The 24,109-nt window shown below is 39.7% G+C and overlaps 2 protein-coding genes across 7 annotated transcripts in view; both read right to left on the minus strand.

The window, feature by feature from the left end:
* The window catches only part of wu:fj29h11 (protein NO VEIN), a 47,714-nt gene extending 40,612 nt beyond the window's left edge, over positions 1 to 7,102 (minus strand). For 3 of the 5 annotated variants that reach the window (XM_034130753.1, XM_034130752.1, XM_034130750.1), the window contains exons 1-3: positions 4,732 to 4,813; positions 1,755 to 2,962; positions 71 to 254 (exon numbers count right to left, since the gene is read on the minus strand). In XM_034130753.1, the coding sequence (XP_033986644.1) occupies positions 71 to 254; positions 1,755 to 2,951 (1,381 nt within the window). In that variant the 5' untranslated portion in view covers positions 2,952 to 2,962; positions 4,732 to 4,813. Of the gene's footprint in view, positions 1 to 70; positions 255 to 1,754; positions 2,963 to 4,731; positions 4,814 to 6,224; positions 6,318 to 6,803 lie in introns of those variants that run through there. The other 2 variants (XM_034130751.1, XM_034130754.1) reach the window with 2 other exon arrangements.
* Positions 7,103 to 12,976: 5,874 nt separating this feature from the next.
* Positions 12,977 to 21,827, minus strand: LOC117482605 (sulfotransferase 2B1-like). Of its 2 annotated transcripts, XM_034130755.1 has the most exons (7): positions 21,553 to 21,827; positions 21,390 to 21,416; positions 18,951 to 19,162; positions 16,978 to 17,104; positions 14,612 to 14,706; positions 14,335 to 14,515; positions 12,977 to 13,215 (listed from the first exon to the last, which is right to left on the minus strand). In XM_034130755.1, the coding sequence occupies exons 1-7, from the start codon at positions 21,689 to 21,691 to the stop codon at positions 13,082 to 13,084; spliced, it is 915 nt and encodes a 304-aa protein (XP_033986646.1). In that variant the 5' UTR covers positions 21,692 to 21,827; the 3' UTR covers positions 12,977 to 13,081. The 2 variants fall into 2 exon arrangements, with proteins under 2 accessions (XP_033986646.1, XP_033986647.1); XM_034130756.1 differs by lacking the exon at positions 21,390 to 21,416.
* Positions 21,828 to 24,109: the final 2,282 nt, after the last annotated feature.

Raw genomic sequence — 24,109 nt, forward strand, 5'->3', positions numbered from 1 at the left:
CATATGTGTTTAAAAGGCATAGAAAATAAATGTTTTATGCATTAAAGGAAATGTTGTCATGATTGTCTACCTGCAGTTGTCTTAGGCTCTGCTATTGGTTCTGATTGAGAAGGTACATTCCCAGTGCCAGATGCTAGCCGGCTGTCATACAGAGACATGTACAGGGTGAATGGAAGCTGTTCACCATAATCCTGAAAATAGCCCGTTTGGAGCTGGTCCATTGACGGAGCAGTCAGCTGGTACTTGCTCATAACCTGGAACACATCAATAAACTTGATTTACATACAGCACAAAGTATAATTATTTTGCCATAGTCAAAGGTCAGTTTTTATGTTAGATAAGCTCAATGAAGAAACGTACAGCTCTATACAACTTATTTTCTGTAGCTTTATATCTGTTAATGCTTTTATAGGTTTGTTTGCACCAGTACAAGCTTATAAAATATGATTGGTTGGTTTACCCTCAAATACCTTTTTTTTCTATCCATAACTTAAACTCTTTAATCACATTTGTTTACAAAGGCTAAATGTACCTTTTTAAGATGAAACACCATGCCTCCAGTTTCAGTAATCGGCCTGGATCTGCACTGTGTTTTCACTTGAGACGTTTCAAGTTTTTGTTTCCAAATGTTTTGCATGTTTCAGGGCCGTGGGCAGGGCACTACACTACTTCCCTCTGCATCAGAACACAAGTAAAGGACTGTTTCTCATGTGTCTTATTATAGCCTTAGTAGATGAATTAGGGTGTTGCCCTGTTGCATAACAAGTGACATGTAATGAATTAACTCTTTCTAAGCTTCTATGCTCACATTGTCTAACAGCCAAATGAACATGTGAGTGGGGGCCCTGGCCCCAAAAAACGGTGCTATTGATCCCCAATTGACCCCCATTCCTCCTATTCTCTCAGTGTAGTGTCCTTCTTTGCTTGCTTGGTATTGCTAGAGTTGATTTAGATTCAATCCTCAATCCAACAGATTGTACTACTGCATTAAATACTTACAGTGCCATGTGTGTTAATCCAGAACTGAGAAATAGTAAAAGTCCATACAAATACAGAACTTTTCCACTTGAAGTAATAGAAAAAATAGTGCCCATCTAATTTGGAATATTGCTGAATCTTTTTTAATTCTTTTTTTTACGTTTTGGGTTTTTCATATGGATTGTTACTGTGCCTTGCTAACAAGCTAGCTGCATCCTCAGAAGCATTGTGACTTGCGAAACTATTTCTCACCAATGTGAAATGTCTACATCAGGGGGGCCAAATCCTGCCCGCAACTTCATTTGATGTGGCCCGCAAGAGCTTGCAAAGAATATAATACGTTTATTATACGGTTACATGCCACTTTACAGAAGCAGGTTGCCCATAAACTACATGTCCCACAATGCATCTCGTTTGTGACATGCACACTGAAGAGACTTGCAATTATTTGCCCTGGCCTTCTGCTTTCAGACGTAGTTGGTAGTTAATTACTAAGTTATTATCCTATCCGATAATAATCCAATTCAGAGGCAATAGTGTAATATAATACATTATTTTATATATATTATATATTTATATATGTATATTTATATAGTTACAACCGGCCCTTTGAGTGCAACCATAATGCTAATGTGGCCCGCGATGAAATTTTGTTTGACACCCCTGGTCTACATGTTCACTACATGTATCAGCACTTTCCCTTTGCTGTAGGGACAGGGGACCAATGAAGGAAAAATACTATGTGGTCAATATGTGAATGTGTCTTCATAACTCACCTCCTTGACTCTCTGGAAGAGCTGCTCCTGGGTCAATTTCACCGATGGCTGGGTCGCAGTAAAGAGTGGGTTAACAGGGAGACAAGGAATCAGAGGAGGACCTAAAAGATGAACTGCTGTCTGAGTGGTAGGTACATAGTAAGAGCTGACATCCACCTGTGGTACTGTGACACGTGGAGAAGGGCTTCTCTTCCCAATAGTTGTTTCAGGTCTCTGTGGTGTTTCAGGTCTCTGTGGTGTTTCAGGTCTCTGTGGTGTTTCAGGTCTCTGTGGTGTTTCAGGTCTCTGTGGTGTTTCAGGTCTCTGTGGTGTTGCAGGTCTCTGTGGTGTTTCAGGTCTCTGTGGTGTTGCAGGTCTCTGTGGTGTTGCAGGTCTCTGTGGTGTTGCAGGTCTCTGTGGTGTTGCAGGTCTGCTGTCCTCTCTGGCTTTTGCTGTCTTCCCGGCTACAGGCTGATTTTGAGGCTGGAACATCTTATGGAACACCATGTCCCCTTTTACGACTAAATCTTCTTTTAAAGATTCTACCAAGCAGGAAATCGTTTTGAAGCCCAAAGAGGATAGGGCCATGTTGTGGTGGTATTTCTGGCTGTAGCATATAGCCACCATCCTCAGAAGAATCCCATGTGGTTGTTCTGTCATCATGGTCACGATATTTTCCAACGTTCTCCCTTTCTTCTCCTTATCATCTGACGCTTTTGCTGATGGCCCAGCTGCTGCCAGACGACTACTGGGATGGTTCTTGTAATGCACTACATCCCCCTCCAAAATCAGATCCCTGTGCATAGAGGCAACCAGGTTTGCGATAGAATCGAAGCCCAGGGAGGATAAAGTCAGGTTCTTGTGGTATGTCTGGTTGTAGGTTACAGCTAGCTTTTTAAGCGGGATCCCAGCTGGGTGCTGCTTTACCATGGCCACTATATCCTCCAAAACCTCCTCTATATTTTTGCTGTCTTCTGTAGCTTTTGTTAAAGCCCCAGCTCGCTTGGAACGCCTGTGAGTTTTGTGAAGCACTAGTTCCCCCTCCACAACTAGATCCCTATCTAAATAAGCTACCAGGCTAGCCACAGAGTCAAAGCCCAGGGTGGATAAAGTCAGGTTCTTGTGGTATGTCTGGTTGTAGGTCACAGCAAGCTTTTTCAGGGGGATCCCAGCTGGGTGCTGCTTCACCATCGCCACTATATTCTCCAGGACCTCCATTATGAGTGATGCTGTCGGGAAATAACAACACTATCAATAACAGATAAACACAATCAAAACCAAATTTGTATTTGATAAATATTTTATTTGAAATTATACCTTTTTTATTATTTCACATTATATATATAATTATTTATTTTCTTTATATTTCTTTATTCACTTATGTATATCTTTGTTGTACTTGTTTATTATACCCGTGTACCCCTGATGTCAAACATTTTTTTGTATATAATGTATGTCGTATTTTATATTTTCTTGAATAAAGAAAAACAATACATATACACTGCAAATGAGTTTAGCAGTAGTCTGTATTTTAATTATTAAAACTACATATATTAAACTAAGTAATGAGTTTTAAAATGCGCACACACCACACAAACGTATCCAGGGATGGGGAGCAAAAGATTTCATGTAATAGGATTATCAGGATACCAAATAAATGTAAATGTATTGCCTGGCTTACAGTTACAAATAAAAAAAAACGTAATCAAATTACCATTTAAAAATGAGGATTACTAGCAGGTTTACCATATAACAATTCATTTTAAAATAAAGGTCGATATATATTATAGGTAGAAGTACTGCCTGAATTTTCATTTTGGTTTTCCTTTTGGCTACTTTCATCGTTCTTTGTTTGAAATATCTTTTTGTAGTGCCATTAAACAAAGATACTGTGTTTGCTTTAAATTCAGGTATTAAACTAAAACAGCATTTGTAAGCTATACTATTCTGAAGGCATAGACTATCATTTAAGGTGACTAATTTATACTAAATATCTGGGTTTCTTCTTTGCTAAGGTTACATTGTTCTGTTGTCTTACATAATACACCTTATTGTTAGCCATCCTATTGTTATTTATTTGACATAAATAAAATAATGCGTTCTTTTATATGACATAAACCAAAAGTAATGGAAAGTAATCAGGTTGCATTACTTTTATCAGAACCTTTATTACATTAGGTTTCTGATTACATTCTTCTTACATGTTACTAGTCATTGTAAAAGAAAACATTTTAAAATTCACGTTCACAACCCTGTACATATCCAACAGAGAATGATCCTTAAAATAAAATAATACAAATAATAAATACATTTAAAAAAAATATATATATATATACCGGTATATGTATTTCAATATAAGGAATTTGTATTGTTTGAAATTTGGTGACGATTTAGAGAAATTGTGCAAATATATCAGCCAATTTTAGCTTATCATCAGCATATACAGTATACTAACTGACTACTAAAAATAAGTTACAACACAATAAATGGCAAAATGTATGTTTGTACATTTATGTAACAAACCTTACTTAAACACATGTGGTTTTTTTCCCATTGTATAAAGTTCCACACAGTAATATGGATACGTTTTGTACTTCCCTTGTTTTAAAGGCTGCATTATAGTGAAGTGGTGACATTTGAGCCAGATAACCAGACAGTGTCAGAGGCACACCCAATGAACCATGAATGTTTAAGCCTTGACAAAGCTGACAGACAGCATAACAAACAATGTTGTCACTGATACCAAAATGTTTAAAAGGTTAACACATATCTACACATCTTTGATATGACCCAAGCTTGTTATAAAATAAAATAAGTATACTGTATTTTCTTAATTTGTTAATTCATGGCATTGAAGGAAAGGTAGTTGTTGTCCTAAAATGTAAAAACAGAAACTCTTACGGATAGCATTCCTGACATATACAGAAACACATGGATAAACTCAAGTGAACAGCACAAATTTGCATGAAAAATTATAAAAAGATTGGCTCCATCTTACCTATTCTTTCAAATGCCAAGATATGTGGTTCATCTCCCTCAGAAGCTGAACTACTGTGTACAAACTAAAGCAGCAACCTTCCTGTTTGGGCTTATATACTCTACCCCCCTCCCCCGCTTTCCTTTCTGAGCAGTTACAGAGAAAGGAAACTGAAAGTAAGATCATTCATACAAGTCTATGGCTGTTAGTTACCAGAGGCAACACTCTCATATTCCTGGAAATGGTTACGCATCATGACACAAGTGTAATAAAAGGCACCAACAGCTGGGGTTGCGACAGAGCCCCAGATATTACATGCAGTAAATAATTTGTCTGCTGCAATCAGTCATTCAGGTTTTTATGGTAAATGGATATGTGCACAGACCAGATATTAAAGGAATTAAGTAAAGTAAAACCGGTTGTAAGGGGACATCAATAACAAACAGAAGAGGAAAAAAACACAGAATGTGAAGGAGTTAAGTGACTGAGGAAGGAAGAGGAGATAAATGGCTTTAAGTTTACACATTCCTGGCAGCCAATTCCCGTAAACAGTTGTGTAAAATGTGCACCTTAGGAAACGAAACTGAGCCAAAGAATGCCACTTCGGCACTGTGAACTCCTGAAAAACTGTCACATGCTAGCTTATCATCTCCTTCCGGTCCATAATGACAGATTAATGAACAACCTGTGAACCTTCACAATCAAATGACAACCAGCAGAATTAATGTAGCCTTCCAGTTTCCCTTGTTAAATCAAAGATGTAGCTGTCTTGTGCCTTAACTGGCCAATGGGATCAGGATACAGAAGTCTGTGTAGCAGGTTACACAGGGCTAACACCCACATACATTTTTCCCCTGAGGCAAAACAACAGGCTTAGTACTACTTTTTCAAATTAGCAGCAGTACTCCCTAAAACCCTACAGATTTTCACGTGTATAATCAGCAATTATCAGTGAAAACCTTGGTGTGCATTTAAAGGCACTATTATGGTCCTTTTCAGCTTAAGTATTGTATTTTGTGCCTTTACTGTGACATGTTTTCATGCTTTAATGTTGAATGTGCTTTCTAATAATGCCTGTGCTGCAGCACCTCCTTTCACCCTCTGTCTGTTAAGTCTTACATTGTGATGTCACTATCCAATCAAGGCGTATCCATTACATTACATGTCACTTGTTAGACGCTTTTATCCAAAGCGACTTACATACTCAATACTGTGGGCAATCCCCACAGGAGCAATTTGGGGTGAAGTGTCTCAGGGACACAAAGACATGCTGACTGCAGTGGGGTTTGAACCTGTGCTCCCCTTAACCCCACACCAAGGCTCTATCCACTGCGCCACACGCCCCCCTATCGTATCCGGCAGGGGGGGAGTGAGTGGTAGACTCTGGAGGGAACTTTGGGACTTTAGCCTTTGCAGACCATATACATGCACAAACAGGAAATGGAATACCCAAACAAGCATAATAGGGCCCCTTTAAGGAAAATCTATAATACAAATGGCAGAAGTCCACATACCTTGCTTTGGTCAATCTGAGACTTGTTGGTTAGTTCAGTCCTTTCCTCACAGTTAGGCCTGTTGTAGCTTACATCATGTGGAGAGCACATAAACTGATGATGAAGACAAAAATATAAGAGTGTAAATAGAGATTATGACATCTTGTATTTCGGTAAATCTTATTTAAATGTCGATTATATTTCATATCATTAATCCCAATCTGCAAAGTAACTAAAAGTATAAATGTAAAAGTACACTATTAACCTCTACATTTGTAGTGGGGTAGAATGACAAAATAGCAAGTAAAGTATTAGTATTTTAAAATTGTACTTAAGTAATAAGAGTGTACTTGAGTAAAAGTATTCAGGCAGTTTACACCACTGTAGATTAAGGGGGAAAACAATGACGCTCTGCCCCTCCCCTTCAGGCGGTAACGTATTTACACATTTATGTCAGAACGCGCGTGCAACCAGACAAAACGTATGGTTAAGGTTCACCAACTAAGTTAATATACGTGTTGACAATACGAAAAACTTAATAGCAACACTTATATTATCGAAAATACACGGTTAAGCACGAGTGACTGACTCTCCAGCTACCTGTTATGGTGCCCTTTAGCTGCAGTTGTCGAGTGTACATCTTCGCTTTCATTCAACATCCTCCGTCTCTGTGTGCTGAAGAAAATTACCATGGCAATAAAAAGCTAATGGGTTGATTTACTTTAGTTAGCGGAGCTGCTATTCCGGCTAACGTTAGTAAATAATACCAGAAGTAGTACTTAGCTCTAAATCAAACTGATCGATAAAAATATCCAATTTCACATTATAGTTCATTTGGTTTTGTACCACTGCTGCAATTAAGTGTCGCATGGTACGAAATTAAGGAGCTCAAATCAAATGATGCTTGTGTTGTTTGCAACATTAGCCTGCTACCGAGCTAATGTATGCTGCGTTCAGGTTGTAGGAAAAAAGTCGTAAATAAAATTCGACTATTGTTGAAAATGTTCGATTTTTAGAAACATTCTCATAAATATAAATTATTTCGAAAACAAAGAATGTTTATCGCAGCTTTATTCTAGTGCACGCTTCCTGATGATTGGGATGTTGTATTGTCATGTATTTTTGTTCGTGAAAGTTTGTCATAATTAGTAATCAAATGATATCTAAGGCTGTAGTTTGCTAAAGTCAATTCGTATCACCCATGGTATCACCCCTTTCATATTTCTAATATTTCAAGTGTGAACGGCAGTTTGGTTGCACACAAATAGACGAATAAACTAATATTAAACTATCGAGTTGATAGGTTTAATGGAGCGCTAAACTGAAGATCTTTTTCAAACGGTTTTTTTCCACCGGTAGCCTGAATGCAGCAATAGGTTAAAAGTGACATCAATGTTTGACTGGATTCTACATTGTAAACTGCCTTGTTAATAACTAACTGGAAATAGAGGTGCAATTATTCAATAAAGTAGAATGAAATACATTTGATTGCATATTAATATAACATACTTAAATATATGTAATTTCTAAGTTGGTTATTATAGTATATTTCAACATGCAGGGAAAGGCTTATATTTGTCTAAAGCACATTGTTTACATGTTAGGTTTTTTTTAAAGCATAAAACAGACTCACCAATATAAAGAGAAAACGAAAGAGAATGGTAAGCTAACTGCAGCTTAGGAAACAGAAACTCAGAGCCTTAAGAGAAATATTTATTTATTAATCAATATACATGATCGGTATTTAAAGATGCTATAATAAAGGAATGTCTGAAAGAAAAAAAAATGAACAAATTTCTCGCAAAGATACAAATAATACTGCTTACTTCAGTCAAAGGTGGTTTACCTGTTATTTTTGAGATAATGAATTGTCAGCTCAAGAGTGCAGAGTATATAACAACTAGAGAATGCAATTCCTGAAGAAATTGCAAGTGGGAATGCTTTATGCTGAAAATCTGACGCTAAAGTGCTATGCTGAAATGTAATGTGTAAGAAGAAAGTGAAGAATTTAGATTGAAATTATACATTGGGGGCTTGAATGTGTGATGAGAGAAGAAAAGAAAGTAAAAAGGCTTGGAAAAGCAACAGAATATTTGAACTGCAAACTTTTGAACTAACTTGATGGCGAATGATCTGTCGCCATGCCAACGGCATTTGATGACATCCCATAATACGCTTCAGTGTTTCCCCTAGGTTTACTGCTTTGGGGGGGTGCTGCCTGAGCGTGGGGGGGAGGGGGGGGGGGGGTATTGGGATATCTTTTTTTAATTCCTCTGGAGCAGAGAGAGGAGCTGTGGATTATTGTTATTGTTATTGATTAACTTAAAATGAAAACGTTTAATTTATTTAATAAAAGAGCACATGTTCAATGTGAAAAGTGACAGTAGATATAGATTAGTTGCAATTTGGTGCTATATATATATATTAAAACAATTAAAAAATAATAATAATAATACTTTTTTTTTTTTTTAAAACACCTTGAATTTCAGGGGGGGCTCCGTTACAGGTTTGGTAATGATGCAGCCATCAACGCATCTAAGCGTATAATGGGGTGTCATCAAATGCCGTTGCCATGGCGACAGACCACTCACCATGAAACACGATGTCGCTGTAAGTCCAATGGACCCGGTCCAATCGTCCCCCAATCTTCACTTGTATATCACCGGTCCATGCCTCAACAGCTCTACGCCAAATCTGAGATCTCACCATATGCTGTTTCCATGGAAACGCATCCCTCCAAGACAATGGTAGGGGAAGCACTGCGCTTAGATGCATTGATGGCTGCATCGTTACCAAACCTGTGAAGTTTTGGGCCATTTGGAGCATTTTCACTGAAGTTATGAGAAAACCGTGTTTCATGGCGGGCATTGTGTTGCCATGGCAACGGCATGTCCCGTAGATGTCTTCACGACTGGACTGTTAGCACACATGTGAAGTTTGAGCACTTTTTGAACATTTTCATAGGAGTTTGCGACATCGTGTTTTATGGTGAGGGATGCGTTTCCATGGAAACGGCATATGGTGAGATCTCAGATTTGGCGTAGAGCTGTTGAGGCAAGTCCATTGGACTTACAGCGACATCGTGTTTCATGGCGAGTGGTCTGTCGCCATGGCAACGGCATTTGATGACACCCCATAATACGCTTAGATGCGTTGATGGCTGCATCGTTACCAAACCTGTGAAGTTTTGGGCCGTTTGGAGCATTTTCACTGAAGTTATGAGAAAACGGTGTTTCATGGCGAGCATTGTGTTGCCATGGCAACGGCATTTGAAGAAATCTCAAAACTGTCCCGTAGATGTCTTCATGGCTGGACTGTTAGCACACATGTGAAGTTTGAGCACTTTTTGAACATTTTCATAGGTGTTAATGTATAGCGACATCGTCTTTTATGACGAGGGATGCGTTTCCATGGAAACGGCATATGATGACACCCCATAATTGACGTAGAGCTGTTGAGGGCATGTCAGTTGGAGTTATGACATCATCGTGTTCCATGACACAGGTGTTTATAGTTGAGCTAACGAGGTGTCCAGAGATCAAAGGTTTCCATTGTTCTGAATGAGAGATGAACCTCTTACATGTGAACGTTTTGTTGAAGAACCGTAACAGATATCGGTGAAATTTCAAAGCGTGAAGCATCTCAAGGACCTTGAGTATCTGAAGTGTGCTTTTTGTGTACTTTCAGGTCAATAATGTGGCCTTTTTGGCAGATTAACTAAAGGTGTGCGGCTGCTGCTGTGAGGAAATATCAGCCTGAAATTACAATGGGCTTTAATGGAGACATGTTGAACGTTTATGTCACTTCATGCCCTCAAGAGACATTTTGTTTAATTATTTTTTGCTTAATTATTTGTCATTTTTCAAGCTACGATATGTTTTCCTACGTTTGTCATGAAAAATTATGTCTCAGGAATGTAGGGTTTGGGAATTATGGTAGTTTTAAAAAGAATATGAAGGCACATTTCAAGATTTCCTACACTCTAGCTGTGACATCACGCACTCTAGTTAATGTTAAAATCTGAAGAAGGCCTCTGTACCAAGGTCTGAACAATGTTTAATATTTATAAAAGTATGAATCTGATTTAAAAGTTGTTTAATATGAATAATGTCAGAAAGATGTGTAACATTTTAAAGTTGGAATGAGGTTTCTGATTGAAAGTATGAAGGAACCGTTAGCAGTTGAAGTCGCATGAAGATTTGTTCAAGTCTGAAGATTTTCTCCATTGACTTCAATGGTTACAAATGTGATGAATTATGGGATATATCTCGGAAATTATGAAAGTTATGAATGAGAAAAGTAATAGCAATCGATTCCCGACCGAGCTGAACGTTTTGATGTTTGAACGGAGTTTGTGCGATGTGGAATGTGGGAGAAGAAGAGGGCCAAAATAACAGGCGGAATAATAAAGAATTTTGTGCGTAGAAGAACAGATAGTTGGAATGCTGTTAACAGCATTCCCACTAAAATATGATACAAAGGGGCTAATACACACTCATAACAATATAGAGGCATCATTATTGAATTGAGACTATTTCAAAACCAGTTTAAACTCATTGTCTAGACTAGACTTTTCTATTACTAGATGCATCACTCTAGTTTCATTTGATACACAGAAGCATTCTCCCTCAATGCACTCTCAAATTACATCTTGGGGATATAAGATCCTCATCAAGACTGTTTTTTCTCTTGTGATGGTGTGTGTGAGCACCACCGGGATAAACTAAAATACCACTTGACCAACCAGCCTAATATCTGTTGTGCTCAATTATGACTGCATGTTCAAGGACCTCTCCTTGCTGTGGTTATGTACTAGTTTAAAACATTTTTGACTGTTATTGACTCCTGATTCACCCATCCCTAACTCGCCAGTAGAGGCCGCTGCTTCACTGTTATGGAGAGATTGGTGACTAACAGCTAAATTGACAATATACTGTATATCAGACTGTTGTCTTTTTTAAACTAATAATGAAGTGATGTGCCTCTGAAGAACAAAACAATGTTAGTTTATTTGGATTTTTCTATTATACCAAAGGAACTTAAACAAACAGTGGTTAACTGAGATATAATCTGGATTTTATTTAAATGTATTATTTTTTCTCGAGGCTTACAAACAAAAAAAGCCTATTCATTTCCTTAACATTTTTATGTTGTTTATTTGGCCACCGACAACACACAACTCTAGATAATAACAATAGTAGAGTAACAGTATGTGAGACGATATGTCGGTTTTGGTCAACAATGTAAACTATCAAGAATTCTATATTGATTTACTTTTGTAAAAAAAATGGTATCCAACATTTACTCGTTCAAGTCTCAATTTATGTAGTTGTTTAATCCAAAAAAGCTGTATTGCTCGAGCATACTGTAATAGCATACTCTATTGTTAATTGCACAGTCAGTATGAAGTAAAAATAGATTGAGTAGGCAGTACGTTAGAAAGCACTTTTAAAAACACATTTTACCAGCCATGACAGTGACTTGGTTTTTTGTGCAATGCAAAATGTTCTCCTGGAGGTACCTACTGGAGTGTGAACACAAAGAGGGTTTAGAGCAGGGGTAGCCAACACGGTGCCCGCGGGCACTTGGTCGCCCGCAGGGGCAACGTGAGTCGCCCGCGGGGCATGTTCTGAAAATAGCTCGCCAAGCAAATCCAAAATGTATAAAATACACAAAACAAAAAAGGAAATGTAATTAAAAGAATCTACCCTATGCATAAACAAAACCTAAATCATAGCGAACTCTATCTACTTACTACAACTCTATATCTATCTAACACCCCTCCTCCCCCCACCCCCCACAATGAGTATCGACCAATCACGTTCTTGCTTGATTTGCGGGACCAGCGTTGCAGTCGGGAAGAAAAGCAATGTGGCACCTCCCCGCTGATTTCCCTTCTGGCAGAATCTACACAACACATCAGCCCCATTGAACACAGCCTAGTCGTGCCAGCCTATACAACACATGAGGGGTAGAGTTCTGTGTGTGTGTTGCAACTTGCATATATATTTATTGCACTTGACGCACACACACGCATGGCGTAATTTCCACTGGGGACATGTCCCCCGCTCTTTTCGAAATCCCGTTTGTGTCCCCCCACTTTACAAATATGTTTATTATTATTTTTTAACGCAAGCCGTCATCGCCACGGAGGAGCACACAGCCTCTGTGAGCGAGCGAGACAGAGGGAGAGAGAGAGAGCGAGCGAGCAAGAGAGCTAGGGAGGGAGGGAGGGAGAGAGAGAGAGAGAGAGCTAGGGAGAGCACACCTTTATCTATTTAATATAGATAAAGTAAGTAATCATTCCAATGTGTACTATAGGACAGTAAAAAAAAACAAAAAACAGTTTAAAGGGCAGTGATTAGTAAAATAAGCATAAATAAAAGGAAAGAATGCTAACTAGGTAACATAAGATAAGAATAAACCAGTTTAAATGATTTGTTATTGGTTGTGATCATATTCTAAAGATGTTTGGATTATTGAAAAGTATACAGCTCCCTTTCATCTGAGTGTTGAGAGCTGCATCAATTCATGTTGTGCTCAAAGTGCTCCAGATTGATGCATTTCACTTAACATGCCCCCGGACCCCCCTAGAGGAGGTGAGGCCCGTCCACCCCCAAATAAAGCAGGTTAAAATAATTAAATTGCATACATGTTATTTTAGTAAACACTGAAAATGGGTCCCACAGACCCAAACAGCACACAAAGGTTAAAGGTCAGCATATCATAATGTTAAAATGTGCTAAATATATACACTGCAAAAAACAAACAAAAGAGGAGTAAAAGTAGCCCCCGACTTGTTTTATTTTTTGAAAGTAGCCCTCACCCTAAAAGGTTGGTGACCCCTGGTTTAGAGTATCATTACAGAGAGGAATGACTTAATTATTTCCATTAAGTGTTTTTAAATCCCATACAAATTTACATTTCACATCTTTCATTTTGTCTTTGTAAACAGAATCAAAGTACGCTGCTTCTGCCACTGTTAGTTGGTTTTCCCAGTCTCCAGCAATTCCTGAAACACAGCATGGAGAAAAAAAGGAATCAGATCATTTGAAGGAAAGGTATGTGAAACTGTTGAAACAAGTTTTCCTCGTGTCTTTCAGCGGAATGCCTCTGAATCATAAGGGAATAGAAAGGAACTGGAGCACATGACTGAACTGCAGCCTTTTTATTACGTAACTGTGTCTTCATCAGAGTTTAAATAGACAAAGACAAACATATCAACCACTGGTTTTTGTTGTATTTATTTGTATTCATAAAAAAAAGGGAATTGCACCTATCAATGTTTTCAATCAAATACAGATACAGATAATACCAGGCTGAAGGCATTGCTGTATAAGTGTTTGTCATTATAAACATCATGTTTTGGAGGAACATTTCACCTTGTTGAAGAAATTAGTTTAAATTGTCTAAAAAATGTAAATGAATGCCACATGTAATGCGTTTGAGTTATATCAGGCTATATGCAGGAATTCTGAAGTCACATGTAATCCCTTTTAAGACCTTTTTTAAGACCCTTTCCATACATTTTAAGACCTCATCGCCACTTGGAGTTTTAATCGGTTACCTTGGCGACACACTTTACCTCACATTGACTATATACAGTATTGATTGTCCTTCCTCCTTATCTTCCAACCATTTGGACGCAGACTTGCATTTCCCCATAACGATGTTGTTTAACAACCGGCGTAAACGGGCCTTCGCGCTATCAAGCAGTGAGCGTGCGATGTCCTGTTCAGATGACGTCAGATCCAACGGGATGCCATAAATAAACTACACAGAATCACACTACACACCTACGCAATGATTACATTCAGGCAGACTGTAGAATACAACCTCTATGGACAATTCATATACTTATTGAAAACAAGCTACAACATGTAATACCTTGGAAAATGCCCTTTAATACTTTTTAATACTTTTTAATAGCCTTAATTTTCGCAAAATTGATTTATCTACTTTTAATACTTTTTAAGACCCCGCGGACACCCTGTATATTGTATTTGGTTGTCATTTCGATTATGTGATAATACAGACAAAACAACATTTAGTTTGGCTCTTCTCTTTATAGATCCAAATTGATAATACTGGAATTAAATGCGTACTGTATGTATTCATTATTAACACTCACCTTTCCTGAGAAACTCAGACTTTGTCTGGTCCATGAATTCACGAGGAACCGCAGAGTAGTTTGACATGTTGTTGTTCTTCATGTTCTTGAACAAACATCGGTCGGCTATCTTCTCTATCACCTCAGGGTCCAGAGATTTATTCAGGAACTGAGCGAGTCTGCTCACAGAGTCCTTCAGGTCCTGCAGAGAAACAGATAAGCTCTTAGTCCTGCAATGACTCTCACAGTATACAGACTGTATTCTTGTAAGGATTTGAGGATTGTTCCTGAGTCTCACCAATATCATCTCTTCATAGGAGATGTGCATGATGTGCTCTTTATCCTCAGCATTCAGCCAACTCTTCACATGGTCAAACCATGAGCCAAACATAACTGTAAAGCAAAGAAGACATTCTTTTTTCAAGTATTCAATTATTATGAATAATTATAACCATAACTATAATTGTAACTCTCCAAGAAATAAGGGTCAGCATTTCATCTCTACTACTGATATCAAAGTAATAATACTAACTAACAGCAGTAAAAGATTACATAAACATATCAAACGTGCTGAAATTCTGAGAGCTGGTAAAAAATAATATTTGTATAATTTAATTATAATATTTGTTGTCTCATTCAGTATTATTCAGTGCCAAATGTTATGTGCTAGGTGCCTGGCCCTATGAGGCTAAGTTATAATTATTGTTTACATTGTCAATGTTAATTATCTTCATGTTAATTTCAAAAGGTGTTATGTCAAATGGTATATTGATGATATTGTTTTGACTATGTTTATTTTAAGACCTTTGTCACTTTTCTAGCATTCAGATATCTTATTTCAATCATTCTTATTTCAAGATGTTTCATTAAGTTGAATTATTTCATTGTACTGGCAGATTATCACACTTGTTTCAAATCTGTATCTACTCAAATAACATTTCTTGTTAGGGTTTTAGCAGTGAGCAAGAATATGTAAAATAATCAAGACTGCTGAAAATCTGAGAGCAGGTCAGATAATAACACTGCTATATTCCAATCTTCACATGTGGCATCAGCCCATTTGAGCACTTTTGACCAAAAAAGAATCAAACTGAACATGGACCTAGGTGTATTGTAGCCACTCAAAGCAGCTCTCTTTCTTTGTCCCCCTCATGTTCAAAACTATAATTCTTGCCATATCTTACACATTGCATCTTTAATAAATATGAATAGCATTATAGGGCGCGTTCACACCGGAGTACTTTTACCCGTACTTTTCCCGTTTAGTTCCGATAGTGCCTGGAATTTTGCGTTCACACCAAAAAGAGTACTTAGTTCCGAGAACTTTTACCCCCATCTTTAGTGCCTGCTAGAGAGGTGGGACTATCCTGGGGAGAAAAAAGTACCAATTTCGATTGGCTGGGCGAATTGCAAACCATGCCCCGTAAAACTCTGAAAAGTTTTGTGAAGCCGCCATTGTATTTGCTGGCATTAGCATTATTAGCATTAGCCCCGCGCACCAACGGAGAGAGACTAACTTATGGCAACACAAAAAAAAACATGGGAGCGGTGGAGATGAGGAGGTGTCGGCGTTCTGGCGATTTACTCAGAAGGCTTCAGTAGAAGCCAGTCCCCAACTCCGGGGACTTCCAGCCGGGGACTTCGGGTGGCAGTGTACGCCGTGAAGTTGTTTGCGGCCTGCCAGTAAACCCAAAGCAGAAGAAGAAGAAGAAGTGACGTCAGCGGCTTCATTTACGTAATCTTCCCTCAGGGAACTTATTCCGGTGTGAACGCGATCTGTACTTAGTTCCATGGGGGTACTAAGTGCTGGGCACTAAGTGCTGGGCACTAATGGCGCATTTCCATTGCAGCGCGTAGCTCGCTTTAAGCGTGCCGTGTCGTGCCGTCCCCTTTTTTGGTTGTGCTTCCACTAGGCCTCGTTCCGGCGCGGGGCCACTTTTTCCCCTCTTTTCTGGCCCTAGAAAATTGTGGTTCTATCGGGGCCAACAAACAGGGCTGAGTCGGGCTGAGTATGCTAAACTAGAGAGAGGAGCGCTGGCAAGAGGGCTAGAACTACAACAAGATGGACATATTTGACCGTGATTTAATTGTAATACACGTTTCAAAATGATGCCGAAGTAACAACATACTGATACCGGTTAGTAAAAACCATGAATTAATGCTTTGTCAAGTCTGCAGACAGACGGCAGGCGAAAAACCTTTTAAAATTCGTGTTTTTCTAGATGGAGATTGGCTAAGCTAACGCAGTATATGCCCCGACCGTCCACACTCACAACAACGGCCTATACAGACATAAATTAAGCAGCGACTGTATTCACCATGACACAGGCAGTCTGTGGTGTGTACTTGTTTAACTTTTGTCGAGTTTCTGAACATATATAAGGAGCTGTGAGCTCTGAGTGCTCACAGCTAACGGCTGTGTTGTGTTTCTGGATTTCTCATTGAAGATGACGTCACGGCTCCGCCTACACTGCGTTACTACCCAGTTCCTAAACTGTAATGGAAGCGCAGCATGAAGTGAGTCGGCCCTGTTAAGGCCCAACGCGGCCAAGCCGTACCGAGCCGTACCGAGTGTGGCCGAGGCCGACCGTGTAGTGGAAATGCGCCATAAGTGCGGCAAAGTACTTGGTGTGAAAGCGGCTAGTGGTGACAAGTGACAACAACCTTTTCCATCAAGGAACTTGTGGAGGAACTCGGTCTGTGGGCCTGGGTTTACCAGGAAGGAAGCCGTCATATGATAAAAAAAGGTAGATACAAACACATCTTTGGGGTTCCTCATCACATAGATGACCTGCAGAGATAATACAACATCCATTAATTAAATGATGGATCTATGAAGACACTTTTCTTCAAACAAACTGTGTGTGATATTTTAATCTGTTCCGTTAAGAATTTCCTCATAGCATTCATGGCTCATTTACTGCCTAGACAAAAAGTACATGATCTTTGACGGCTGTGTCAAAAAAGACGACGCTGTCTGTTGGAGCTATATATTATTTAATAGTTTAACATTTGTTTTCTTGTTGTTTTTGTGTATAGTAAATGTTCTATTATTTAGTGATATTATTGTAGTTAGTTAAAGTAGTTTTATGCTTTTATTTTGAAGGCATCTTTGGGCACTGGGTGATTAGGGCACCTGGTATAATTGTATATATTGGAGACAGGTGGTGGTGGGAGCCAGAGCACTAGTAGAGCATAACTTTTCTATCAGGGCGATTCAAGCAAGCAAGAAAGAAAGCCATAGGGAAAGCTTAAGGAAAATAAACCTGTTCATTGTACCTTTGTGATAGGAATAAAATGCACAGAACTGGTGATCTTGTCTGGACTTGGATAATTCCCTGCGTAAGATTCGCTATCTGGTGCCTCAGCGTAGGACTGCTCGATTATGGCAAAAATCATAATCTCGATTATTTGGGTCAATAATTGATATCACGATTATTAAAAACGATTATCCATTTACTTTGAAAACATCAATTTATTGGAGAAAAAATGTTTTAACAGTATGTTTTTAACAGTTGACTACCCTGAACTTTAAGTATAATTCAACTGAAAAACCAATTAAAAAAATAATTAATTAAAAAAAAAAGAAAAAGAAAATTAATAATAATAATAAAAACATAATCGTTTTATTTCGATTACGTTGTTTTCGTAATCGTTGCAAGCCATAATCGTAATTGCGATTAAAATACGATTAATTGAGCAGCCCTACCTCAGCGGCAATCATACTTTTAAACTATGATTTTGGCCACTACACTGTCCAAGGTACGGATCATTTTAGACTCTGGGTGCGTCTCACTTCGGTTAGTTTTCATTTCCTCGCTCCTCGGGCTCGGTATCACCGGAAGTTGATTTGTCTGCGCCATCTTGAGTAGCGTCCCAGTGGCCTTATTTTTGCCGGAGGACCGAGGAGTGATAACGGAGGAGCGATAATCGAGGAACTACCAGACCATCCTCCTGTGAAATCCTCAGACACTCGCCCCGCCCCCTTACTGTGTATCGCTCACTGATTGGACGATGCAGCGCATGCACTGATCTGGCTGCTGTCAGACGATCAGCTGTGCGGCGTCATCACAAACGGACGTCGCTTCACGTGACGCTCCGGAGAAAACGACGTCCCATTGCTCTTAAAACTCATTTCCCTGCTTCTCGTGGTTTCCTTGCGTCTCTCCATGCTTCCCTGGTGGGAGGGACTAGTCGCAGGGAAACTACACAAGTGAGGGGCGCAAGGAATCCATTTAACCGAAGTGAGATGCAGCCTATGTGTCCCACCCACTCCATGACATCCTGGTCAGGCAAACCTAAATTAAAGAGTCATTTCACGAAGATGCACCACAGAGCGCCACAGGAAGTCCATCAGACTGAGCGTCAGGCCCTCTGAGTCAATCTGGCACCTGACTTGTTATCTTTAATTGGACATTTCACTTTAATTCTGATGGTTATATATCTTGTTTATTTGTTATTGGACATTTTACTTTAATTCTTAAATATCATATTTGATCTTTTATTGGACATTTAACTTTGGTTCTTATATGTGCTATTTGATATTTTATTGGACATTTTACTTTCATTCTTATCCTATTTTATCTTTTAAAACCATTGTCGCCCTGAGATTATATAAGTATTTCCGATTCTGATACCTTGGGCTTCACTTCAAAGAAGGATGGAGGCATCATGTTGTACGGGGAGTGTGTGGTTAACATTCGTGGAGACGCCCTCTGTTCAAGGTTAAATGTGCAGGCCTGAATTTCCTCCAGCCAGGGAACACGTTCCCAGTTAGGAAGAGTCTCCACAGATGCTGGATCTCCTCCACTCATGATCAGAGGGACAATCTCCTGCGTCCATGTCGTACCTAAACAAAGAAAACAAGAGGTAAATGCACAGGTATAGTTACATTAATAAAAAGTTAATCATCCTTTTTTTGTTTAACATTGTTTTTTGGGCTATAATGCTTGATTTGACAGTGGAGACAGACAGAAAATGTAGAAGAGGGTAAAAGAATGACACAGCGAATTTTCAGACAAGCCAGCACTTGAACTGTGGATGATTATGTTGGCCTTCTGAAATAAGTGCTGCTGAGATGTAATATTACAATAATAACTGGGGAATTAAATGAAATGCATAAACTGTACATGAAAGTTCATGAAAATGATGAAGCACATATTAAAAGGAAAACAAAGAAGGGTGTTTGAGGGCAACATTTTCTGTCTTTTTCTTAGAATCACGTTAAAGGGGACCTATCATGCAAAATGCACTTTTGTACGTCTTTTATACATGAATATGTGTCCCCGGTGTTCCAGGGAACTCACCAAGTGTCAGAAAACACAACCCTCTCTCTTTTCCTCCATACCCAAATCTCTAAAAAAGGGGCTGCAACGGATCTGATAAAAACTGATCCAGATTTGAACACTTCACTGACGTCACAGAAGTGGCGCTACGGCTATTGGGCCAACTCTCCACCTATCAGGGGAATGTGGGGTTGGGCCACGGCCGGCCATTGCCGCTCGAAAGCGCTGGAGACGCTGTAGTACATATGCCAGGCCTGTAAGTGGCGCTGTAGTCTGCCACAAAAGCAGCGAAGAAGACTTCCCGCCCATAGTTACCATGGTTACCCTTCTGTTTATTCTCCGCTGTGGCTTTTTTCTCCCTCCCCGAGGCAAGGGTTTGCTCCCGTTGCTTTAATTCAATGCAATCCCTCCCCGTCGAGGCAAGCACTGTAATTCTCTCCGGTTAGTCCACCAGCAGATGACAAACACCCACCTCTCCGCCTCTTCCAAGGAACGAGGGGACCGTGCGGCAGAGTTTCAGTTTCAGTTTCTTTCGCCGGTCAAGATGTCCGTTAAAGTTTAAATCTTCCGGACAAAATTAGAAAAGTGCCGGTCAAAGGTCTTCTTTGTTATTTATTGAGCTTTAAAACAAATGAATAACGACTCTATAGGCCTATAATAATATAATAAAACACGGAGGACGGAGATCTTTTTTTCAACCCCTCTTGACTTGATCAGAGCACGGCTCCCCTCTCCTGCAGGGGGGCGTGGTCAGCTGCAGCTCACAGAATCAGCCCCGTAGACAGCAAACAGCACATAGAGCGAAATGAGGCATGGCTAAATTGCATGATCTGTTTGGTATTTTGAAAACAGAAATGTATAAATATACCTTATATAGGTATGGCCCTACAATATATCATTTAAATATAGCATGATAGGTCCACTTTAATATTTTTTGGCTGATATAAGTTGGCTCCCCTTTTATTTCTTGGCAGTCAGGCTGCACCTTTTTGTTCCCCTCAGGCCAGCAGTAGAGACAGAGGAAGCAGAAAATAATGCTACTCAAATAGTGAGGAACAAAGTACACCTACAATATGTAGCTTAAAGCACAGCAGACGTTATGTGTTCCAGGTGCTGATAGTTGTTTTGATTTTTTTTTAAAGCTACCTTTTTCCACATACTGCCATTATGCACTGGTGTAAGAAGCTAAGTACATTTACTCAAGTGCTGTACAGTTTTGAGGCTTTACTTGAGTATTTCAATTTGTTGCCACTTTGTACTTCTACCTCAGATGTAAATAGTGTACTTTTCCTCCACTACATTTATTTATTACCTTTAGTTACTTTGCCGATTTGGATCAAAAACAACTCTTAAAATCAGACTTTAGTTCCACCTGGAGTAAATTCACAAGCTACCCTGCAGTATACAAAGTCATTAAAACTAGCTGCACTTTTACCAGCTTTGAGAACACTTTAATGATCAATAATGATAACACATATATTATTCTGAAATGGACCAATCTGCACAATGACTACTTTTACTTTTGGTACTTTAACTATGTTTTGATTCTTATACTTTTGTATTTTTACTTGAGTAACTTTTTGAAATCACAACTTTTCTCTCTGGTTCTTCCTCTTTGACTCAAGTACACGGTCTGAGTACTTCTCCCTCCTCTGCCTTTATGTAACTAGACTTTTATGATCAAATGGGTATAACGAGAAAGTTAGTCCAAACAATTCAAGTAGCCTAGAGTAAGCGACTTACAAAGTGTAATGTTCTGGTTACATGTGAATAAAAGCGAGTCGAACACACCTTTAACTATGTTTCGGGAGCCGACATCTTGTCCAAGAAAAAAGGGTGTTTACCATGACAAGTACACGTTACTTTTCTATGTGACGTCTTTAAACTGAAATAGATTCCAAACGGTAGTATTGAATACATGGTGCCCACTGATCAATTTAGCGTGACAACTGACCTGACTTGGGATACGTTACAATGATGATATCGTCAGGGCGAAAAACAAACTCTTCAAAGTATTTCAGACTCTCTGGCGTGTGCAGCAAGGAGGGCACGAGGAGCCCCTTGTACACCGAGTACATCTCTGCCTCAGTCATACTCCTAGAAACTTCTTAAAAAGAGCAAATGTATACCAAATACAGTCTATAAAGGCTTCTCAGGCCCAATCCCAAACCGCCCCCTACACCCTACCCCTACACACTATCCCTCCGATTGCGCGTTCGCGCGGAGGGTCCGCCACATTAAGTGCTGTTCCAAACCAACGAGTGTGGAGAGGTGTGGAGGGGGAGTGGGTTATCAAGCCCTCAAACAGCGAGTCTGCAGCGGTACTGACTGGAGACCGGGGGTCCTTCTCAGGTCGACTATTTTCATTTCCTCGGTCCTCGGTCCTCGGTATCACCGGAAGTTGATTTGTCTGCGCCATCTTGAGTAGCGTCCCATGGCTCTTATTTCTGCCGGAGGACCGAGGATCGAGGAGCGAGGAGCGATAATGGAGGAGCGATAACCGAGGAACCACCAGACCATCCTCCGGTGAAATCCTCAGACACTCGCCCCGCCCCCTTACTGTGTATCGCTCACTGATTGGACGATGCAGCGCATGCACTGATCTGATGCTTCTTGACATGAGAGCAGAGTTTCCCAGCGGAGTGAAGAAAACACATGAAACTCACGGGACTCACTCCTCAGTTTATACTGTGTTTTGTTTCAATGAATGCATCATTCAGTTACAAATATGTGATATATCTGAACAACAAAGTGGTCAAAAATTATTTTATTCATTTATTGGAAACATTTTCATGATCGCTTTTTCGTTTTACATTTTCATTTATTGTCATTTCCATTCAGTCAGTCAGTCATTAAGTGCTATTTAACATGTTAATTTGCTACATATCCACACAAACAAAGTGTGCAATCCAATGATTAATGAATGTTAATCTAACTGGGTTTTGATAGATAACATATCTCTTTTTCTTCTCTGAATTATTTTATTTCTATTGTGCACTCTAATCAATATTAATCCAACTATTGTTCGTTTATACATTTTAAGAATGGCGTTTATCTTTTTTGAGAATGAGTTCTTATTTTATTTAATGTATTTGGGTCTACAACAGATGATACAAATGTTTGTGTCAGTAAATGTGTACTAACAGAGGCGAGGGTGTTCGTGAAAATAACGGGGACAGAGCTGCTGTCAGACGAACAGCTGTGCGGTGTCATCACAAACGGACGTCGCTTCACGTGACGCTCCGGAAGAAAGGACGTGCCATTGCTCTAAACTCATTTCCCTGCTTCTCGTGGTTTCCTTGCGTCTCTCCATGCTTCCCTGGTGGGAGGGACTAAACGCAGGGACACGACGCAAGTGAGGGGCGCAAGGATTCCATTTAATCGACCTGAGAAGGACCCCGGGGCTGCGTTTCACTTCTCTTATTTTTCATTTCCTCGCTCCTCGGTCTCGGTCTCACCGGAAGTTGATTTGTCTGCGCCATCTTGAGTAGCGTCCCAATGGCCTTATTTTTGCCGGAGGACCGAGGAGCGAGGAGCGAGGAGCGATAACGGAGGAGCTATAATCGAGGAACCACCAGACCATCCTTCGATGAAATCCTCAGACACTCGCCCCGCCCCCTTACTGTGTATCGCTCACTGATTGGACGATGCAGCGCATGCACTGATCTGATGCTTCTTGACATGAGAGCAGTTTCCCAGCGGAGTGAAGAAAACACATGAAACTCACGGGACTCACTCCTCAGTTCATACCGTGTTTTGTTTCAATTAATGTATCATTCAGTTACAAATATGTGATATATCTGAACAACAAAGTGGTCAAAAATCATTTTATTCATTTATTGGAAACATTTTCATGATTGCTTTTTTCAGGGTTCGAGTTATAAACTGAGCTCTATGGGGGTCTTTGAAACTAATGCGCACACACACACACACACACACACACACACACACACACACACACACACACACACACACACACCAATAATAAACATATGGACAGGGGTTACTATTTAAAAAAAATTGCAAATGTATTTGGGAACCTATCCATGTGAACATATTTTGGGGGTGGACCTCAAATCCTCTAGGGGGGTCCGGGGGCATGCCCCCCCTGGTAAGATATTTTTTTAATTTTGGAGTTAAATGCATCAATCTGGTGCATTTTGAGGGGAAAATAAAGAGACTAGATCTATGGAAACACCCATATGAAACAGATGCCACATCATGTAGACAGACAGTCACCCTGTGTGAGGCAAACCCACATTTGCGCAGCGTTGCGTTCACAATAGCCTACATTAAGGCCATCGGGAAACCTCCCGGCCCTCCCGATGGCCAGTCTGGGCCTGCCAGCAGCCCTCTACTCGCTACAAACTTAAATATGAAAACATAGCCGTGGGAACATGTTTCAAATGGGAGGTGCTGTGGGGATGACACCAGGGCCGGTTCTGACCAATTTGCTGCCCTAGGCAAGATTTTTGCTGGTTCATTTATATCTTATTTTATCAGTTAACATT

Source organism: Trematomus bernacchii, unplaced genomic scaffold (assembly GCF_902827165.1).
Source record: "Trematomus bernacchii unplaced genomic scaffold, fTreBer1.1, whole genome shotgun sequence".
NCBI lineage: Eukaryota > Metazoa > Chordata > Actinopteri > Perciformes > Nototheniidae > Trematomus > Trematomus bernacchii.

What these genes read in the sequence shown, in the direction of transcription:
- LOC117482605 (XM_034130755.1), bottom strand. Translation starts at nt 21,691, where the DNA reads ATGACTGAGGCAGAGATGTACTCGGTGTACAAGGGGCTCCTCGTGCCC. An exon ending in TGTAACGTATCCCAAGTCAG is followed by an intron (nt 21,417 to 21,552) that starts GTCAGTTGTCAC and finishes TTCTTGGACAAG; the next exon opens with ATGTCGGCTCCCGAAACATA. An exon ending in CCTATGAAGAGATGATATTG is followed by an intron (nt 14,516 to 14,611) that starts GTGAGACTCAGG and finishes GTTTCTCTGCAG; the next exon opens with GACCTGAAGGACTCTGTGAG.